Source organism: Orycteropus afer, unplaced genomic scaffold (genome assembly GCF_000298275.1).
Source record: "Orycteropus afer afer isolate SDZICR_OR568_19922 unplaced genomic scaffold, OryAfe1.0 scaffold00217, whole genome shotgun sequence".
In the NCBI taxonomy this organism is placed as follows: Eukaryota; Metazoa; Chordata; class Mammalia; order Tubulidentata; family Orycteropodidae; genus Orycteropus; species Orycteropus afer.
The window spans coordinates 1,049,262-1,066,064 of NW_006921804.1; the positions used below are offsets into that span (position 1 = coordinate 1,049,262).

A 16,803-nucleotide genomic window follows, 5' to 3' on the forward strand; every position below is an offset into this window, starting at 1 on the left:
GAGGGCCGGAGCGGAGCGGCGCCGCCAACGCCGCACGCGCAAACTTGGGCTCGCGCTTCCCGGCCCGGCGCGGAGCCCGGGGTGCCCGGAGCCCCGCCATGTCGCGATCCAACCGGCAGAAGGAGTACAAATGCGGGGACCTGGTGTTCGCCAAGATGAAGGGCTACCCACACTGGCCAGCCCGGGTGAGCAGTGCGCCCCGCCGCCCCCTGTCCTCACCGGGCTTGGGTTGCATAACACCTACGCGGGCACTCGCGCTCCCCGCCGAGGGGGGCCAGAGGTAGGGCCAGGGGGCGTCAGGGTCCCGGACTCTTTCCTTGTCGCTTTCAAGCCCACCCGCTGGTTACATAACGGTGGAAGCAAAGTGGGGGGCGGGGGGCGAACACCTGGCTGGTTCGGCGTCCGCGCGTATAGATGTGTGCGCGGCGTGGGGATCCGAGGGTGCTGGTCACTTCCCGGCCGAGCTCCGCGTGCTCAGTTCCGCCCCCACCCCCCATACTCCGGCGGTTTCGGGCGCGCAACCTGCGTTTGGGCCAGTAGTGTAACTCCTCCCACCCCACCCCAAAGCCCCCGCCAACTCCCCACTCTGGGACCCCCTTAGTTTTCCCCTCCCTTGATTGTCGCCCTGTCCCTGGATGCTCTCCTCTTCTTAGATTAAAAGGTTAGGAACGATCCTAGCCTGGAAAGGGGTAGATGGAAGCGGGAGTTTGCTTCCAGAAAACTTCGGTTTGTGGCATCCGTAAAAGGTCTGAAGTTGGGAGGGTCGAGAATTATTTGCGGGAGGTGTAAGAGTAAGGGGTCCACTAGGCTGGGAAATAATCCGCTAAAATCCTTCACCCCCGCAAAAATATTCCTCTATATGCTGCCAACTCAAATTTGACACCGAGGGTAGGAGGGCCCCTTCGGGGTTGGTAAGTCCAGTCCAGACTGTCTCTATTTTGGTGGGGTAGGGAGTGTCTGAGTTGCTTCTCTTCCCCTCCCCCAGATAGAAATCTCTCCCGCCAGAATGGCCCAGTCTGCCATGTGGTTGTTCCACCCGCCAATATGGGGGCCTTCACCTCCCCACTCCCCCGCCTTCCAGCACCTGGCCAGGTGGGAGGGTGGAGCCCACAAGCTAAGTCTGGTGTGTTCATTATGTTTCTCCTATGGATTGAGACAGGTGAAGTAAGGAAGATCGGTGGTTGCCATCTGGGGGAGGAGGAGAGTGATGGTGTCACAGGGGGCATTGCTGCTGGTTACTTCAAAGTTGGTGTTGAGGGGCCTTTCATATTGGTGAGGGCATGACTCAGCCCCTTAGAGTGAAATCCTAGGGCAGAGAGGGTAGGCTAAGGGAGTCTTCTGGGGGAGGGGGCCAAGTGCAGGAGAACTGTTTAATGACTTTGACTTTCTTTTCAAGAGTTAGTCTGTGTCTGTTCATCTTGGCAGGATCTGGTTTTAAGCTTAGGAAGTTGCCCCAGGCTCCCCTGGATCCAGTTAAGGGTGTCAGGCCAACATTGGGGCCACTTTGAGAAAACCCAGGAGGTCTCTGTGCCCTCTCTTCAGGATTGTGCCTCAGCTCATATAGCTCCTTGTTCCCTGAAACTTTTCAGATGGGCAAAATAAGGCCTGGCCTCTGGAGGGGAAGTGAATTCTGGAGGGAAGCAGGCTCCCCAACTTCAAGGGCCTCCTAGAGGGCTGGGGGACATTGTGTACACATGTATGTATGCATGTGGCGTGTGAACGCTTGTGTACTTTACCCCACACTTTTGATCCAACTGACTTCTTGGCCCAGATGCCAAGGCCCTGGTGGGCAGGGCAAGAACTGAACCCCAGTCTCTGCTGCTCTTGCCTCCTGGGGGTGGGGCAAAGACCAGGGACTAGGCTAGGCCCTGAGGAGGGGTGGTTAGTTGGAATGTGGATTGTAGGGAACCTCTTCTGGATCAGAGAAGAGAGAAAAGGGGTAGGGACACCAAAAGTCCCTGTAAACAAGATCCTCAGGTTTCTGGTGGCCTTTGGATTGAGGGCAGTGCCTGGGACTGGGAATAACATCTACTACTTATTTTCACCCAGGGCTTCTAAAACAGAGGGTGGGACAGGAGAGGCAGAGTCTCTTACTCTGTTGAGGTCTGGACCATTCAGATAAAGTCAAGGTTGGGAGAGGGAGATCAGACTAGATCCCAAAAAGATGGTACCCCACCCTTTGCCTGTCTTCTGACTATCTGAGGGTCGTCACCATTTTTTGGACTCCCAGTTCCTAGAGTATCCCTTATGAGATGGATGAAGAGCAGGAGGGAGCTTTTCTGGCTGCCTATCTAATAGGTGGCCAAAATCCTCAGTCAGGATGACCTTTCCTTTCTTAATCCCCTGCTGCTAGGATGGATGGGTGACTCTGAGTGAGACTAGAATGGCCCTGGGCTTAGAGAGCCCAGCAAGAGAAGCCACGTGGTAGGCAGGACCTGCCTGGAAGGATGGTGTGACTCCATCTTAACCTTCTCCTTTCCCTCTTCCCCCAGCCTAACTTCCTGGGAGATCTCCATGCACTTAACAACCTCCAAGACTCAAAGATATTTTCCCCCCAGGTTCCTTCCTTTTTTCTCTGCTTCCTGTTTCACAATCCCAGAAAACCTGAGCAGCAAGAGGGCCTCACCCCTCTTTCCCCCCTCTGCCCCTCCCCCCACATCTAGGCACCACCTTCCTCCTTCTCTTTTCTGTCTCTTGGTCTTGCTACACGTTCCCATTCCCAACTGTCTCTTGCCCCAGATTTTCCTGTTCCTGGGTCAGGTTGGGCCTTGGCCCTGGGTGTGGTGGTCAGAGCCCTGGCCGGCAGCCAGTGTGGGCTTAGCTTTCCCCCACTGCCTTCCTAAGTGCTAGGCAGGTGAGCTTGGGCCGGTATTTGGTTTGAGGCAGGGGGAGAGGTGTTCAGTCCTGTCCCTTACTCCTCACCTGAAAAACATCACATTCCTCTTCAGACTTTGAAGGGTGTCCATGGACTCCTGGAAGATTGGAGTTTCATGTGCTCAGGCCTGTCTGATGGAGCCAGCTAAATGCAGAGGAACTGGGGTGAGGGTGAGGGTGGGTAGGCCGATGCCTGAGGGGAGAAGTAACTTTCCTGGACCCCAGGAATGACTTGGGGGGTAGCAGAGCCTCCTCCCTTGTTGGGCAGTGGAGGGGATGGAGTGGGGTCCCCAGCATTCATCTGGCTCCACCCTGACCCACTTAGCTTTGACTCACTGGTTCTGAGTCACAGCCTGGATATAAAGGCACTGCCTGGAAGACATGGCTATATCAGGGGTACAGGGGGTCCCCTGAGACCTCATATTCTCTATGTCTAGGAAGAACCACTCTTCCAAATGCAAGAAAAGATACTTTCTTTGTAGCTTGAGCGATGGAAGTTCTACTACAGAAGGGGCTTCTCTTCTTTTTTTTTGGGTGAGGGGCAGGAATTCAATTAAGTAAAAAGAGCTCACCTCCTGGCCCTTACCCCACAGGTGCCTGTACAGACAGAGTGAGGCAGGGGGATGGAATGGCCCTTTTGGAGTAGAAGCCCATCTGCCCAGGTCCCCATCCTCCTCCCTTGAGCCCATTCCCACTGCCATCGAGTTGATTCTGACTCATAGCCCCTTTAGGACATAATAGAACTGCCCCATAGGATTTCTGAGGCTGTAAATCTTTACGAAAGAAGACTGACTCATCTTTCTCCCGTGGAACAGCTGGTGGGTTTGAACCACTGACCTTTTGGTTAGCAGCTGAATGCTTTAACCACTATGCAACCAAAGCTCCTTTTCCCTCCAGACCCACCCTTTATTTGGCTCGAAGTCAGCAAGGCAGGTATATCCAGTGTGTCTTGTTCCTTCTATTTTTAATTCCCATCCGCTCTTTTGTTTCTCCCCCCCCCCCCGAAGCTGGGCAGCTGGTGGCCTCCTGGGTCCCCTGCCACACCGGGTGACTCCCCCTTTTCTCTGAGCCTGCTTTTCATGGGAAACTAGGGTGGCAAGAGACAGATGGTCGGGTAGCTGCTTTGCAGTAACTGTGCGTCTCATGTCTCCTCATCTCTGGCACTTCATCCACCCCACCCCCTTTTCCTGAGCCTCAGTTTCTCCCCCTTTCATCACACATTTATTGAGAGCATATTAAGTCTCTGGCTCAGCTCTGGGCACTGAAAATGTGGAGATCAAAGTTCCCTTCTGCCCTGCCAGCCTCAGACGCTTAGATCCCTACACAGCCCGCCCCCGCCCTGGTTCCTGGTGCAGGAAGATCCACCAAGAAGGGAGGCCTAGGGAAGGGCTTTTGCTATTATTGTCCTTTGCCTGTCTCCTGGGATCTCTAAGCCCTGGAGGCTCTCATTTTGTTTTTTGCTTCCCCCTCTGAGAAGGGGGGTGGGGAACTAGCTGGTAACAGGACCCAGGTGTCCTGGGTGAATACTGGCCTCCTCCACCCACCCCAGAACTAGCTGCGGTTGCAAGCACAGCCAGGGACCCAGGTGCCAGACTCCAGACTTGAGGGTGGGGTGTGTGTTTTAGTGTGTCCCCTCCTCCCCAATCCAGAGGGAGGGCCTAGGGGGGAAGGGCAGTCACATTCCTGGTTGCTGAGTGGCCCCAGGGGCGGGGTTCGTTGTCATGACGATAAGGATCATGTTTGTGGGGGGATCAGCATGCTTTTCCACCCCCTACACTCATACCCCAGTGTCTCCTGGTCATGGGGAAGGTCCAGTTTGTGCCCTGCCTTTGTAGGGGGAGGGGCTGGACCTCTAGCCCCAGAGGCCACAGGGCAAAGGGGAAAGTGTCCAGGAACCTGAAGCCTCCATGTCTGGGGCAAGATGTCCCTCAGATTCATGCCCAGAGCCTCCTACCCTCTTTCCTGGATGTGTCTCAGCTCATTCCCATCCTCCCAGTCACCCTGTCTCCCTAGGCCCCCAGTCAGGTGCTCCGTCCCTGTCTCTGTGTGTTAATCACTGCCTTGGCCTGTCTATCTGTCTCCTGCCTGTGCCTAGACCCCCAGTCAACATGGCCACCTGGCCTCTGTCCGGCGGGAAGCCAGGCTGCTAAGGGCTGCAGCAAGTGTTGCTGGGAGTTGTAGTTTTCCCCCTTCCATAGCTCAGCTTGTCCTGGACTTTCAGGGCCTGAGATCTGGGAGAGGCTGACTGGGCCACTGCTTCTGGTCCTTCCATTTCCTTGACCTCTGATCTGTCACCTTCTCTACCACAGCATTCTTCAGGCACCACCCACCCCCTCAACAGGGTAAGTCAGGGGATAGAGGTCTGAGATTTGGCCCTCATCCTTGCCCTGTTATCTTGGGTGAATCACTTTCCTTTTCTGGGTCTCAGTTTCCTCATCTGTAAAATGTGAAGGCTTGACCACATCAGTGGCTTTCAAAGTGTGCCCCAGAAACCCCTTAGGGCTGCGACTAGAGGGGGCTCTTGATAAGCAGTACCTTGGCCCCAACTCTCTACTTAAATTAGAACAGTCTACATTTACCTATTTCATAAATTGATTCAGCAAATATTTATTCTGCACCTACTGTGTGTTAGGCACTGTGGTGGAGATAAAAACAGAAATGGACTCTGTTCTCAGAGCAAATATGATACAGACAGACATGAATCAAATGATAATATGAATAAGATTGGAATTTTAAGAAGTGCTATGAAGGAGCTCTGGTGGCATAGTGCTTAAAGCATTTGACTGGTAATTAGAAGCTTGGTTCAAACCCACCAACCACTCCGCAGAAGGAAGACTGGGCAATCTACTTCTGGAAAGATTTACTGCTCTGGAAACCCAAAGGGGGTCGCTATGAGTCAGAATTGATTCGATGGCAGTGAGTTTGGTTTTTGGTTGATTTTATGAAGGAAAGGTACTAGGAGAATTTTGTGTGGGGAGTTGGCCAGGTGGAGAGAGATGGTGAATCTTTTCCAGAGGAAGTCATGATGGAGCTGAGGTTGGAAGGGTGATCAGGAGTTAGTGAGTATGAGAAGTGGGAACAACAGCAGTGATGGAGCAGAGTATGAAGGGCAGTGGACTGGGAGAGGAGGAGGACACCTAACCCCTATGTAGGACTTACTATATGGCATGCTGTTTTTCTTTAATCCTCACAAGCCTATGATTTAAGTACATGGTTGTTTTGCAGATGAGGAAATGGAGGCAGAGGTTAAGTTGCCTAAGGTCATACAAATACTAGTAGCATTATTGAGATTCAGATCCTGACATCATGAAGTGGGGCCTAGAGTCATGAAAAGTCATTGACGGTTTCAAGCCAGGGGTACTCTGGCTGCAGTGTGGAGAATGGATTGTAATGTGCAGGGACAGAGACTGAAAGAAGAGATAGAGGTTATGATTTTAGTCTAGGCAAGAGAGGACAGTGGTTGGACCCGGGTGATGGCAAAGACATGGAGATTTATGGAGAGGTTTTGGACATGTTAGGAGGCAGAAAGGATGCTGTTTGGTTTGTGAAAGAGATGGGGTGACTCTCGAGTGTTGGTTGGTCTTGCACATCTAACTTAATTTGGACAAAGATTCCACTGCTAAAACAAAACAAAGCAAAAGGCTCAAAAATCACATTGGTGATTTCCTGAGTTTTCCTTGTCTAGTTTTATACAAATGTGCCTTGGAGGTCAATCCCCTACCCCAAATTCATGGTCTCAGAAACCCAGCTCACACTCACTTCCTGCATCTTACTCCCAGATTGACGAGATGCCTGAAGCTGCAGTGAAATCAACAGCCAACAAATACCAAGTCTTCTTTTTCGGGACCCATGAGACGTGAGTAAAGGGTCTGAGGGAACATAGGTGGGGAAGGACCATGGGGTGACCACTTTGGGAGAGAGGGGGTGTTGGTGTCCCTCGCCTGTGGGGCAGTTCTGGGGAGGAAGCCTCTGCTCAGAGGCAGTGAGGCGCTAGAGAGCACAGTCTCCCATCTCTCATCAGGGCATTCCTGGGCCCCAAAGACCTCTTCCCTTATGAAGAGTCCAAGGAGAAGTTTGGCAAGCCCAACAAGAGGAAAGGGTTCAGCGAGGGGCTGTGGGAGATCGAGAACAACCCTACTGTCAAGGCTTCTGGCTACCAGGTGAGTTTCCATCTGCCCCAACGACCCCCTGGAAAGCAGGTGTGGCCATCATGGGCTCCGGGAGCCCAAGACCCACAGAGGATGCTTAGTCTTCAGGGACCAAGGCTCAGAAACACCAGGGCTTTTGGCGTGGGAGCCCATCTGGGGGTATCTTCCTGAAGAAGAGTGGGTGGGGTTGGTTGTGGGTATGTGGTGTAGTTCTGGTTATGAGCAACTCTTAACAGCCTAGGGGGCAAGAAAAGAATGGAGGCGGTAAGTGGGAATAGGCCTTTTGTTGGGCCCAGTGTAAATATAGGATGTGGCCCTGACTTTCCACAAAGGCTTCCAGGAGGAGGTGCTCGTGAGCCGGGCAGGACAAGGCGGGAGGGTGGGGGGCGGGGTTTGGCGGGGATAGGGTCCCAGCTCCCTTTGGGAGAAGTTGACCCGAGGTTTTGCCTCCTGCTCCAGCCCTCCCCCCTCCTGCACAGAGCCCTGCCTGCCCGGCCAGTGGGTTTGCCCCAGGGCTAATCCAACAGAGGTGGGTCTCAAATCACTCGTGAGACTGGGCACCTGGGTGGGGGTGGGGGAGAGGTGGGAAAAGGAAGGAGTGAGTGGCCAAGGGAGGGGTTTGGGGTGGGGGCCCAGCAGGACACCAATAGTGCCACTCAGCCCCTGCTGTCTCTGCTGTAGTCCTCCCAGAAAAAAAGCCGAGTGCAAGAGCCCGCGCCAGAGCCTGAGGCCACAGAGGGTGATGGTGACAAGAAGGGGAATGCTGAGGGCAGCAGTGATGAGGAGGGGAAGCTGGTCATTGATGAGCCAACCAAGGAGAAGAATGAGAAGGGGGCACTGAAGAGAAGAGCAGGGGACCTGCTGGAGGTAATTGACCCCTATGTTGGGCCTGTACCCCCTTGAGCTTTTACTGTGGGGCATCCCCGCAGGAGCAGGCTCTGCCTTAGGGAGCACACAGTCTGAGGAGGAAGATGTCTACTACTTTAGGGAACCCCCCAGTTTAAGAGATACAGCCCGAATCCCCATCTGAAGAGGGCTTTTTAGCTAGTAGAAAGCTAAGGAAGGGATTGGTGGGTATCAACCCAGGAAGGAGCTTTGGAGAAGGAATGGAAGCACAGGTAGGTGGATGGCATTCTACCCTCTGCAGCCTCAGCCCACCTTGTCTCTGCCAATCCTGCCTAGGACTCCCCGAAACGTCTCAAGGAGGCTGATGACCCTGAAGGGGAGGAGAAGGAGGGTGAGAGACCTGTCCCTGTAGAGGTGGAGAAGAATAGCACTCCCTCTGAACCTGGCTCTGGTCGGGGGCCTCCTCAGGAGGAGGAAGAGGAAGAAGAAGAAGAAGAAGAGGCTGCCAAGGAAGATGCTGAGGCCCCAGGCATCAGAGATCATGAGAGGTGAGTGAACCCCCTGCCCCCTTGGCAGCTCAGCTGGGAGGGCCCAAGGTACCTTTGGAGAGGAGGAAGGCCTGCAGAGGTCAGCCTCTCAGGAGGCAGGGTGGGCTCTCCCAGGAGACCAGCACTGGCTGGGGCAAGGCCAGGCCAAGGCCACACTATTAACCCTTCTCCCCTCCAACCTTCCCCTGCAGCCTGTAGCCACCAATGTTTCAAGAGGAGCCCTTGCCCCGTTCCTGCTGCTGTCTGGGTGCTACTGGGGAAACTGGCCATGGCCTGCAAACTGGGAACCCCTTCCCCACCCCACCCCACCCCATTCCCCTCTTCCACTCATTCTTCGCCCTCCAAGCCTGGCCCCTGGAGATTGACCTGGATGGGGTAAGCCACCTGGCCCTAGCCTTCATGTCACCACACCCCTGTAATCTGAGTCAGGGCTACCTGGGGTGAGATGAGGCCATATTCCTTCCCTGCCTAGAGCTGTTTCCCAGGACTCGGGGCCTGGACCAGCTTTTCCCACCTCTTGACAACCCATTCTGAAGTTTTGGGTTGGAATTGGGTAGGAGTGGAAGGGCTGGAGGATAAACAACAGGGTGGATTTCTGCGGGGCCTGGGCAGGGCATTCTTCAAATTATAGTAGGGGTGGTGAGCGGGACAGTGGCATCTTACTGAGCTCTGTTTCCTCCCACACCTATTATCCCAGCTACCTAGATTCAGGGAAAGTGGGACAGCTTATGGGGGATGGGCTTCCTTCCAGAGGGCAATGCCCATTCTTCCTTTTGCTGACCCAGGGAGTTCTGGGAGTTCTAGTTTATCATCAGAAGATATGGGGGGCTTCCAAGTTATTTGGGCCGAGAACTTGAACTCTGAAGGATTGACTTCACCCAGCTTGGGTGGGAGTGAAGAGCATCTGTTCCCCTTTAATCTCTGGGGCCAGAAATGGGATACCCTGGGGAGAACCTAGCTGCCCTCTTCCCTCTCCCCACAAGCACTCAAAGGCCAGCCTACAGTCATATAAATTACCCAGATATAAAGGAAAAGACACATTTTTTAGGAAATGTTTTTAATAAAAGAAAATTACAAAAAAAAAATTTTTAATGATCCCTTACCCCTTCGTGTACCCCCATTCTGCTCCTATCTCCCCCACTGTTACCCCCATTTCTAAGGTGTACTGGGAGGCTCCCCATCCGTTTGGGGCTTGATGACTTTAATTTTCTAGCTGGGGCTTTGGTGTTCCTTCCGGTGTCATTTCCCATCCACATACCCCCACCTGGTCCCCTCAGTGTTGTCAACAGATCTGATTTGTAACTTACTCTGAGAGGAGAGAGAGAATTAAGTGCCCTCTGCCGAGCTCTTCCTAGTGGTCTCTCTATGCCTCTCTTCAGTCTCTTGTCTCTCGCCTTTGCCCCTCTCCCTTGGGCTCTGATGAAAAATTGCTGACTGTAGCTTTGGAAAAGTTTAGCTCTGAGAACCGTAGACAATTTCAGTTCTAGGAAAATAAAACCCGTTGATTACTATATTGGATTCTGACTGATTCTTTGGGGTATATTGGTTAAGTGAAGAATGGGCTTGGGTGGAAGGAATACAGATGATTTGCAAATCATCTCAGATTGATGTGGGCATGCGAGTCTCATGTATTCCTTATTGTTAGAAATCCAAAATTCTAGATGAAGGTAGAGTCCCAGAATATCACTCCATTCATTCTTGTCCTGCCCAGCTACTATTTAACACTGGTTCCTCCATGAGCACTTAGGAGTAGGTGTGTATGTGTGGAGGGAGTCATAAGGAGTATTATGTAGAAGGGTGCCAGTATCAGCCACTGACTGAAGCGGCCACAGAAATGAGGATATTTGGGTTGGTGGTAGAAACATTTTGAACCCTCGGCAGACTTAGGGATGCCAACAACCCCTTACCTAGTGTTAGGGGGACGTTGGTAAGGTAGAATCTCGCCAGTACTCCTTGAACTCCAATTCTGAGTCTGCCACTAATTGTTTCTATGATTTTGGGCGACTTTGTTTCCCTTTCTCCCCAAAACACCCTCAGCCTTTCACTCCCTAAACGGATGGCTGGATTAGATAGATAATCCCTAGGGTTCCTTCCAGATCTGACATTTTGTCACTAGCATTGCAAGGGCCCACGTTTCATCTCCTCCTCTAGACGTCCTCTTGACAATTTTGAATCTGTTCTGGCTCCTTCTACCAGAGAAGGGCGGGGAGAGAATTGGCCGTAGTGTTGACTGGAAACGGAGATCCTTTGCCTTAAACAGGAAACCATAACCACCTAGAAAATGGAGCCAGCCTCAGGAACTACAATCCCCAGTCGCCTCCACGCAGAGCATGCGCGGGAGCGTGCCAGACGCGGCCGCCTTCAATTCCCGACGTGCTTCACGGTGTTATTACGCTTCCTTGGTTTCCCACCCCGGCTAAATTTCCTGTTTCCAGCGTGCTTCTTGGCGGCGGACTACATCTCCCAAGAACAGAGAAGTTAGAGTAACTGCTGAACTTCCGCTCCACAATTAGCCTACATTTCCCAGGAAGCTAAGGACAGGGGCGGGCGGGGCTGAGGGCCCACGTGCAGTGAAGTGACAAGCGGTGGCTCTGCGGCGCAGCGGGAAGTGGAGGTGAGGGCCGCGTGGCCCAAATGTGTTGCAGCTCTGGGGCTTGTTTAGGAGGCGCATGCCGGAAGGCCTCCCCCCCCCCCCCACTTCTTGTTGCTTAGTCGCCTTCCTGGGGTGTCCTTGCACTTTGGAGCGGGGTGGATGCTGATGACTGCTGCGGCCTGGGGTGTGCGGGATCGGCGTCAACACCCAGGATAGGCCAGGCAGGGGGCAGCCCTTGCAGCAGGGGCGGGGTGGGGAAGACGCAGTACCCCACTGCTTGCACCGCGAGAGCCCCACTGGAGAAGCTGCTCCAGGATGTGGAGAGAAAGGAGGTGAAGATCTAGAGGACGTGTAAGCTGCTCTGCTCTGCTCTGGACTAGCTCTTGAGATCTATTCTCAGAGCCTCAGACTTGGAATGGGCGGTTAAGGGACTTATGGTAGCAGTCACGCAAGAGGCTTAGGCCTTAAGATTGGCCCTGTACCTGTCAAGCTGTATGAACTCGGGCAAGTCACTCCAGCCTTCCGGGTCTTGGTTTCCTTGTCTGTAAAACAGGCCTTATATTAGTGCTTGCACTTGGCAGCCTCTTACTGGGCACTGTGAAGATCAAATGCCATTAATAGTGAAATTATCAGTATTGTCTGTCACACAGTAGTGCTCTGGAAACTTTGACTCTGAATGGAAAAACAGACTTTTACAGTCAACCAGCATTAATTCAGAATAACAATTGGCCATGTATATATACACACATACACACACACACACAGTGAAACCTGTGAGAGCCAGAACATGACATGACTTTTTCTAGGTCTCACAAGTTTTCTGCCTTTGACAGGGTGCAGTCTTAACTACTTTTCTTATTGTTCATTTTAGTGATAAAACAATTTCTTCTCTGATAAAGTTTCTCTTTGACAGGTTTCTGCCTTACCCAAGTTCTGGCTTTCACAGGTTTTAATGTCTATGTATTTGTATGAGATTTCCTAATGAGTTGGGTCTGACTCAATGGCACATAACCACCACCACCACCACCCAAGATCTAAGGAGCCCTGGTGATGTAGTGCCTAAGGCATTGGACTGCTAACCAGAAGGTTGGTAGTTCAAACCCACCAGCCACCCTGCAGAAGGACGACTGGGCAATCTACTTCTGTAAAGATTTACTGCCTTGGAAACCCAAAGGGGGCCACTATGAGTCAGAGTTGACTTGATGGCAGTGAGATTTTTTTTTTTCTTTCTTTTTGATCCAGTATCTATCCATTGCCCAGATAAATTGGTTTACTTTTTTAGTGTGCATAGCTAGAAAATACAAATGTGGAAAGGAACAGAACTCCCAGAAAGATTTTCTCCCCAAAGGCAAATATTTTGTTTCCTGTTTCCCTCTCCAAGGTATCTATAGCGGTGCTGAAATATGTATTTTTAATTTATCCAAAAGGGATTATACTATTCATGTTACTTTGCACCTTGCTTTGTTAACAGTGATTTTTAAATAATTTAAATAACAACAATCCTATAAAGTTTTATGGATGATGAAACTGAATTCAGAAGTTAAGTTGCTTGGGGTCACAGAGTAAGATGATGGCAAAGCAAAGAGTAGAACCCACGTTATCTGATTCCCAGTCCACGGACTTTTATACCATTACAATTAATTTTATTTGTTCTTTGAAGTCAGGCTTCATTCTTATCGATTAATAGCACCTTCTTCATTGGTTTATTCTAAGGCTTAAATTAGATAATACAAGATTTCTGATAACCTCCAGCCATGCGTCTCTCTGCCCTGCTGGCCATGGCATCCAAGGTTAATCTGCCTCCTAACTACCGGTATGGGATGAGCCGCCCAGGCTCCCTGGCAGACAAGAGGAAGAACCCTCCGGGGACCAGGCGGCGCCGGGTGGCTGTGGAACCTATCTCTGACGAAGACTGGCATCTGTTCTGTGGGGATGTGGTGAGAGCCTCAGACAGGAAGTGGGATGGTGGGGTTGCTCCTGGGCAATAGTCCCTCTCCTTGACTCTTGTCTTCCCACAGGTGGAGATCCTAGAAGGGAAAGATGCTGGGAAGCAGGGCAAAGTGGTTCAAGTTATCCGGCAGCGAAACTGGGTTGTCCTGGAGGGGCTGAACACAGTAAGTTAAGGGGGGGAGGAGAGTTGTCATCAAGACTCCCGTCACATCTGTCCTTCTCCATTAGCAATGCAGGGAGGTGGGAGACTGGAAGAGGGGATGATGGTACAACTAAACCCTTCTACTTTTCAACTTGAGCTTAATGCTCTGAGCAGTAGTGAGAAGTCCCTTTCCATCCCTTGGTTTCTGATGTCCCCTCTCTCTTGGACAGCATTACCGCTACATTGGCAAGACCAAGGATTACCGGGGAACCATGATCCCTAGTGAAGCCCCACTGCTTCACCACCAGGTCACACTTGTGGATCCTGTGGACAGGCAAGCAAATGGGGCTCTGGTTAGGGTTTCCTATCCTCTGAGTCTACCCAGGTTTTAAATAGCATACGGGAGAGCCTTTTTCTCCATTGGAAATAGAGGGGGTACAGAGGGCATGTCAACAGATAAGATGATGGATTGGATGCTCTAGAAATTGGGTGGGACCATCTCATGAGCATGACCTTCCCGTGTATATCCCCTGTTGAGATAGCAGGGAAATAAGATGATGCCCTTGATGTTTTTAGCCAGACTCTACTTTTGGGGAGGAAGGTAGCAGGGGATTTGGCTCCCAGGCTAAGCTCACCTGTCCTATCCCCCAGGAAACCCACTGAGATAGAATGGAGGTTCACTGAGGCAGGAGAGCGAGTCCGGGTCTCCACGAGATCAGGAAGAATTATCCCCAAACCTGAATTTCCCAGAGCTGATGGCATCGTCCCTGAAACATGGACTGGTGAGTTTAGGTGAGGGGCAGGAAGATGAGGGGAGGAATGGGAGGAAGGGATGTAAAGGAAATTGAAGTTAGCAAGTCCTCCCACTCACCTCCTGTCCTCTGGCCCAATAGATGGCCCCAAAGACACATCAGTGGAAGATGCTCTAGAAAGAACCTATGTGCCCCGTCTAAAGACACTGGAGGAGGAAGTGATGGAGGCAATGGGGATCCAGGAGAGCCGGAAACACAAGAAATCCTATTGGTATTGAGCCCAAGGAGCTTCTCCCCTATGCCTCTGTCTTAGACAGACACTGGGTCTATCTACTCCAGACTCCCAATAAAGAGCTGTGAATACTCCTCTGTGTACAGCTGCTATCTTCTGGTACACTGATACCCCCAACCCTAGTGTACTCTGCATTTAGGGACTGACAGGAGGGAGTATCTGTCCTGATATGACAGAATCTAGATGGAAGTCACCAGCCTTAAAGAGGCCCCCCCGGAAGAGTAGGGCCTGTGGATTCTAGGATGGGGACCAAAGAGAGAGAAATGTTCCCTTCATGGAGAATGTTGAGTAACAGAAAATATTACCCAAGCCCCCTGTTATGGAGAACAGTAGGGGCTGCGGGTGTTAGACTTAATTGTACGGCCTCTGCGGGACCTCTGTAAAGAGGCTGCATGTCTGTCCTTTCCTAGACTTACAAAAATGGAAGGGAAATAAAGATTTCAATTTTTTTTTAATAAATTAAACCTTATAAACTTTACATGATCTTCTGTAACACATGGAGAGAGAGAGAAAGGGTATGAAGACTTGTAGGGCACCAAGATTCCAGGGAGGATGCAGGGTGCTGGTTCTCTGGGTGAGGAGGTACAGACTCTGCTGCCCACTGTGGTGCTGGGTGGTTTGAAATGGGATTTGAGAAATGCCCTTCCTCAGGCTTTCTCAGCTGTTTTCAGTCTCCAGGACAGAGAAGGCCTGACCCAGGGGCCTCTTGGTGGCCACCAGAACCAGGTTTCTGGGAGAGAGTTCAGGGTTGAAGAGGGGCAGGAGCTCAGCATGAAAGCCTGGGAGAAAGGCAAAGGTACTCAGAAGGTGAGAAATGAACCAAACCCTTACTCAGGCACTTCCTGCACAACCTGTAGGCATAGGCCCTCTTCCCCAATGAAGCTCCAGGGGAACTAAGGAGACCCAGATCTCTATAAAAAGCCTGGGTGCCCAAGGTCCTGACTTGGGAGGGGCACTCCTTAGTGCTCTCATTGTAGATTCTCAGCCTGGGAGGCTTGCTGGGATATACCCCCAGAGGCTGATTCAGGTAGAATTTGCATTTTTAAACTACTCCCTCACTCCCACCCTACTGATGATTCTGAAGCAGGTGGTTCAGTGATCACCGAGTGAAGAATCTAGTCCCAGATGGGACTGGAAGACCTAGCACTCCAGCCCCTATGGCCCTAGGCCTCTGCTGTAGGCCACCCTCACCCTGCTCCTGAAGGTAAAGCAGCCGGTCCAGCAGAATCAGTGTCTCCACCAGTGGGGCCAGCAGCAGAGCCAAGCTGAAAAAGGCTACGACACGGTGCTCCTGGGCCTGGTGGGCTTGAAGGGCAGCCAGATTCAGGGGCAGCTGGGGGTCCAGCCCTATTCGCTGCAGCCCCCGCTGCACATATCTGTAGAGCCAGCCACAGATAGCACACAGTTCAGTTTTACGGGATACCACCCCCTCCGCGTGCATACCCCCCACTTGAACTTTGCCTGTTCCTAATTTGATTCCAGCTCTGCTTGATTTGCTACACTAATACACATCTTTAAATGTTTCTCTGGCTATGAGCTGTCTAAAGACAAATGAATCTAAAAATTTACTTTGAGCCAGTTCTGTCCAATTACATACCTACATTTTTAGCGTTTTAAAAACTTTATATTACTTTGATACAGTCTTCTGATAAAAGTTTGGTAAATTCCCTCTAAAGGAATTTTGAGGAGCTACCCACTCAGAGAATTTAAAATCACACTCTTGTGCACTTTTTTTTCACTATAAGCTTTTTTTTTTCTGTAGGACATGCTAATAAATAAAGTGGGAGACCTCTGGTTGGTGATGCCCACACACACACATACACACACACACACACTCTGCTTTCCTGAACCTTACTCTTCAATCTTGAGCTCGTGGACCCTGGGGATCCCCTGCACGCCTGGCCTACGGAGCTCGGGCTGGGCACACCTGATGACAGTCTCCAGTGCTGCCCGATAGCAGTGGGTTCGGAGGGCAGGACCTGCTCTCTGTAGCCGCTCAGCATATTCCTCCAGGGCATGGCAGGCCCCCTCCCGCAGCCTGTAGGGCAGTTCATAGCCAGGCAACCTGGCCACCCAGTGGCTCAGTGGGTAGCCACCAGGGTCACTCAGCTTCATGTAGCAGCAGCCCACCAAGGCCAGGGCTGCCACGTTAGGGCAGCAGAAGTGCTTCAGCAAGGCTACGCTCAGATCCCCACAGGCGTGAAGGCCTGTAAGCAGCAGGCGGGGCCCCCCCTGAGGTGGGGGCTCCAGTGGAAGCAGAAGCTCCTCACACAGAGTTGTGGGATCTACCCACCTAACCACGTGGTGTGGGGGTTGGCGAGGGCCAGCATGGACCACCTGTGGAGGCAGGAAAGGACAAGAGCAGATGGGAAACCTGTTTGTTGAAATCCACCTGGATCATGGAAAGGATCTGTCCTCTGCGTTCCTTCCCGAAGGCAAGGTGGGAGAGAAGCTAAAGCGCAGGAGACCTGGGCCATTAATCAAGAGACAGCATAAATTCTGTGTCTATCATCACCAACTCTGTAAACCTTTTCATTTCTGAGTCTGTTTCCTCATTTATGAGTCTTAATACTTGCCTAGGAGCTCTGGTAGCATAGTGCCTAAGGCACTTGACTGCTAACCAGGAGGCTGGTGGTTCAAACCCACCAGCCACTCCTC

The 16,803-nt window shown here is 51.8% G+C and overlaps 3 protein-coding genes across 3 annotated transcripts in view; 2 read left to right on the forward strand and 1 right to left on the reverse strand.

The window, feature by feature from the left end:
• The first annotated feature begins 98 nt into the window (after window positions 1–98).
• HDGF (heparin binding growth factor) lies at window positions 99–8,420 on the forward strand. Its single transcript, XM_007948421.2, has 5 exons — window positions 99–185; window positions 6,654–6,730; window positions 6,896–7,034; window positions 7,704–7,889; window positions 8,205–8,420. Exons 1-5 carry the CDS (start codon window positions 99–101, stop codon window positions 8,418–8,420), a joined length of 705 nt encoding a protein of 234 aa, XP_007946612.1.
• Window positions 8,421–12,760: 4,340 nt separating this feature from the next.
• Window positions 12,761–14,131, forward strand: MRPL24 (mitochondrial ribosomal protein L24). The gene is made up of 5 exons (XM_007948423.2): window positions 12,761–12,946; window positions 13,028–13,123; window positions 13,332–13,435; window positions 13,753–13,883; window positions 13,995–14,131. Exons 1-5 carry the CDS (start codon window positions 12,764–12,766, stop codon window positions 14,129–14,131), a joined length of 651 nt encoding a protein of 216 aa, XP_007946614.1. The 5' UTR covers window positions 12,761–12,763.
• Window positions 14,132–14,802: 671 nt separating this feature from the next.
• The window catches only part of METTL25B (methyltransferase like 25B), a 10,386-nt gene continuing 8,385 nt past the window's right edge, over window positions 14,803–16,803 (reverse strand). Inside the window, exons 4-6 of the mRNA XM_007948604.1 lie at window positions 16,001–16,482; window positions 15,337–15,521; window positions 14,803–14,924 (exon numbers count right to left, since the gene is read on the reverse strand). Coding sequence (XP_007946795.1) covers window positions 14,803–14,924; window positions 15,337–15,521; window positions 16,001–16,482 — 789 coding nt within the window. The remainder of the gene's footprint in view (window positions 14,925–15,336; window positions 15,522–16,000; window positions 16,483–16,803) is intronic.

What these genes read in the sequence shown, in the direction of transcription:
- HDGF (XM_007948421.2), top strand. Translation starts at nt 99, where the DNA reads ATGTCGCGATCCAACCGGCAGAAGGAGTACAAATGCGGGGACCTGGTG. An exon ending in ACCCACACTGGCCAGCCCGG is followed by an intron (nt 186 to 6,653) that starts GTGAGCAGTGCG and finishes TCTTACTCCCAG; the next exon opens with ATTGACGAGATGCCTGAAGC. An exon ending in TTTTTCGGGACCCATGAGAC is followed by an intron (nt 6,731 to 6,895) that starts GTGAGTAAAGGG and finishes ATCTCTCATCAG; the next exon opens with GGCATTCCTGGGCCCCAAAG.
- MRPL24 (XM_007948423.2), top strand. Translation starts at nt 12,764, where the DNA reads ATGCGTCTCTCTGCCCTGCTGGCCATGGCATCCAAGGTTAATCTGCCT. An exon ending in ATCTGTTCTGTGGGGATGTG is followed by an intron (nt 12,947 to 13,027) that starts GTGAGAGCCTCA and finishes GTCTTCCCACAG; the next exon opens with GTGGAGATCCTAGAAGGGAA. An exon ending in CGTCCCTGAAACATGGACTG is followed by an intron (nt 13,884 to 13,994) that starts GTGAGTTTAGGT and finishes CTGGCCCAATAG; the next exon opens with ATGGCCCCAAAGACACATCA.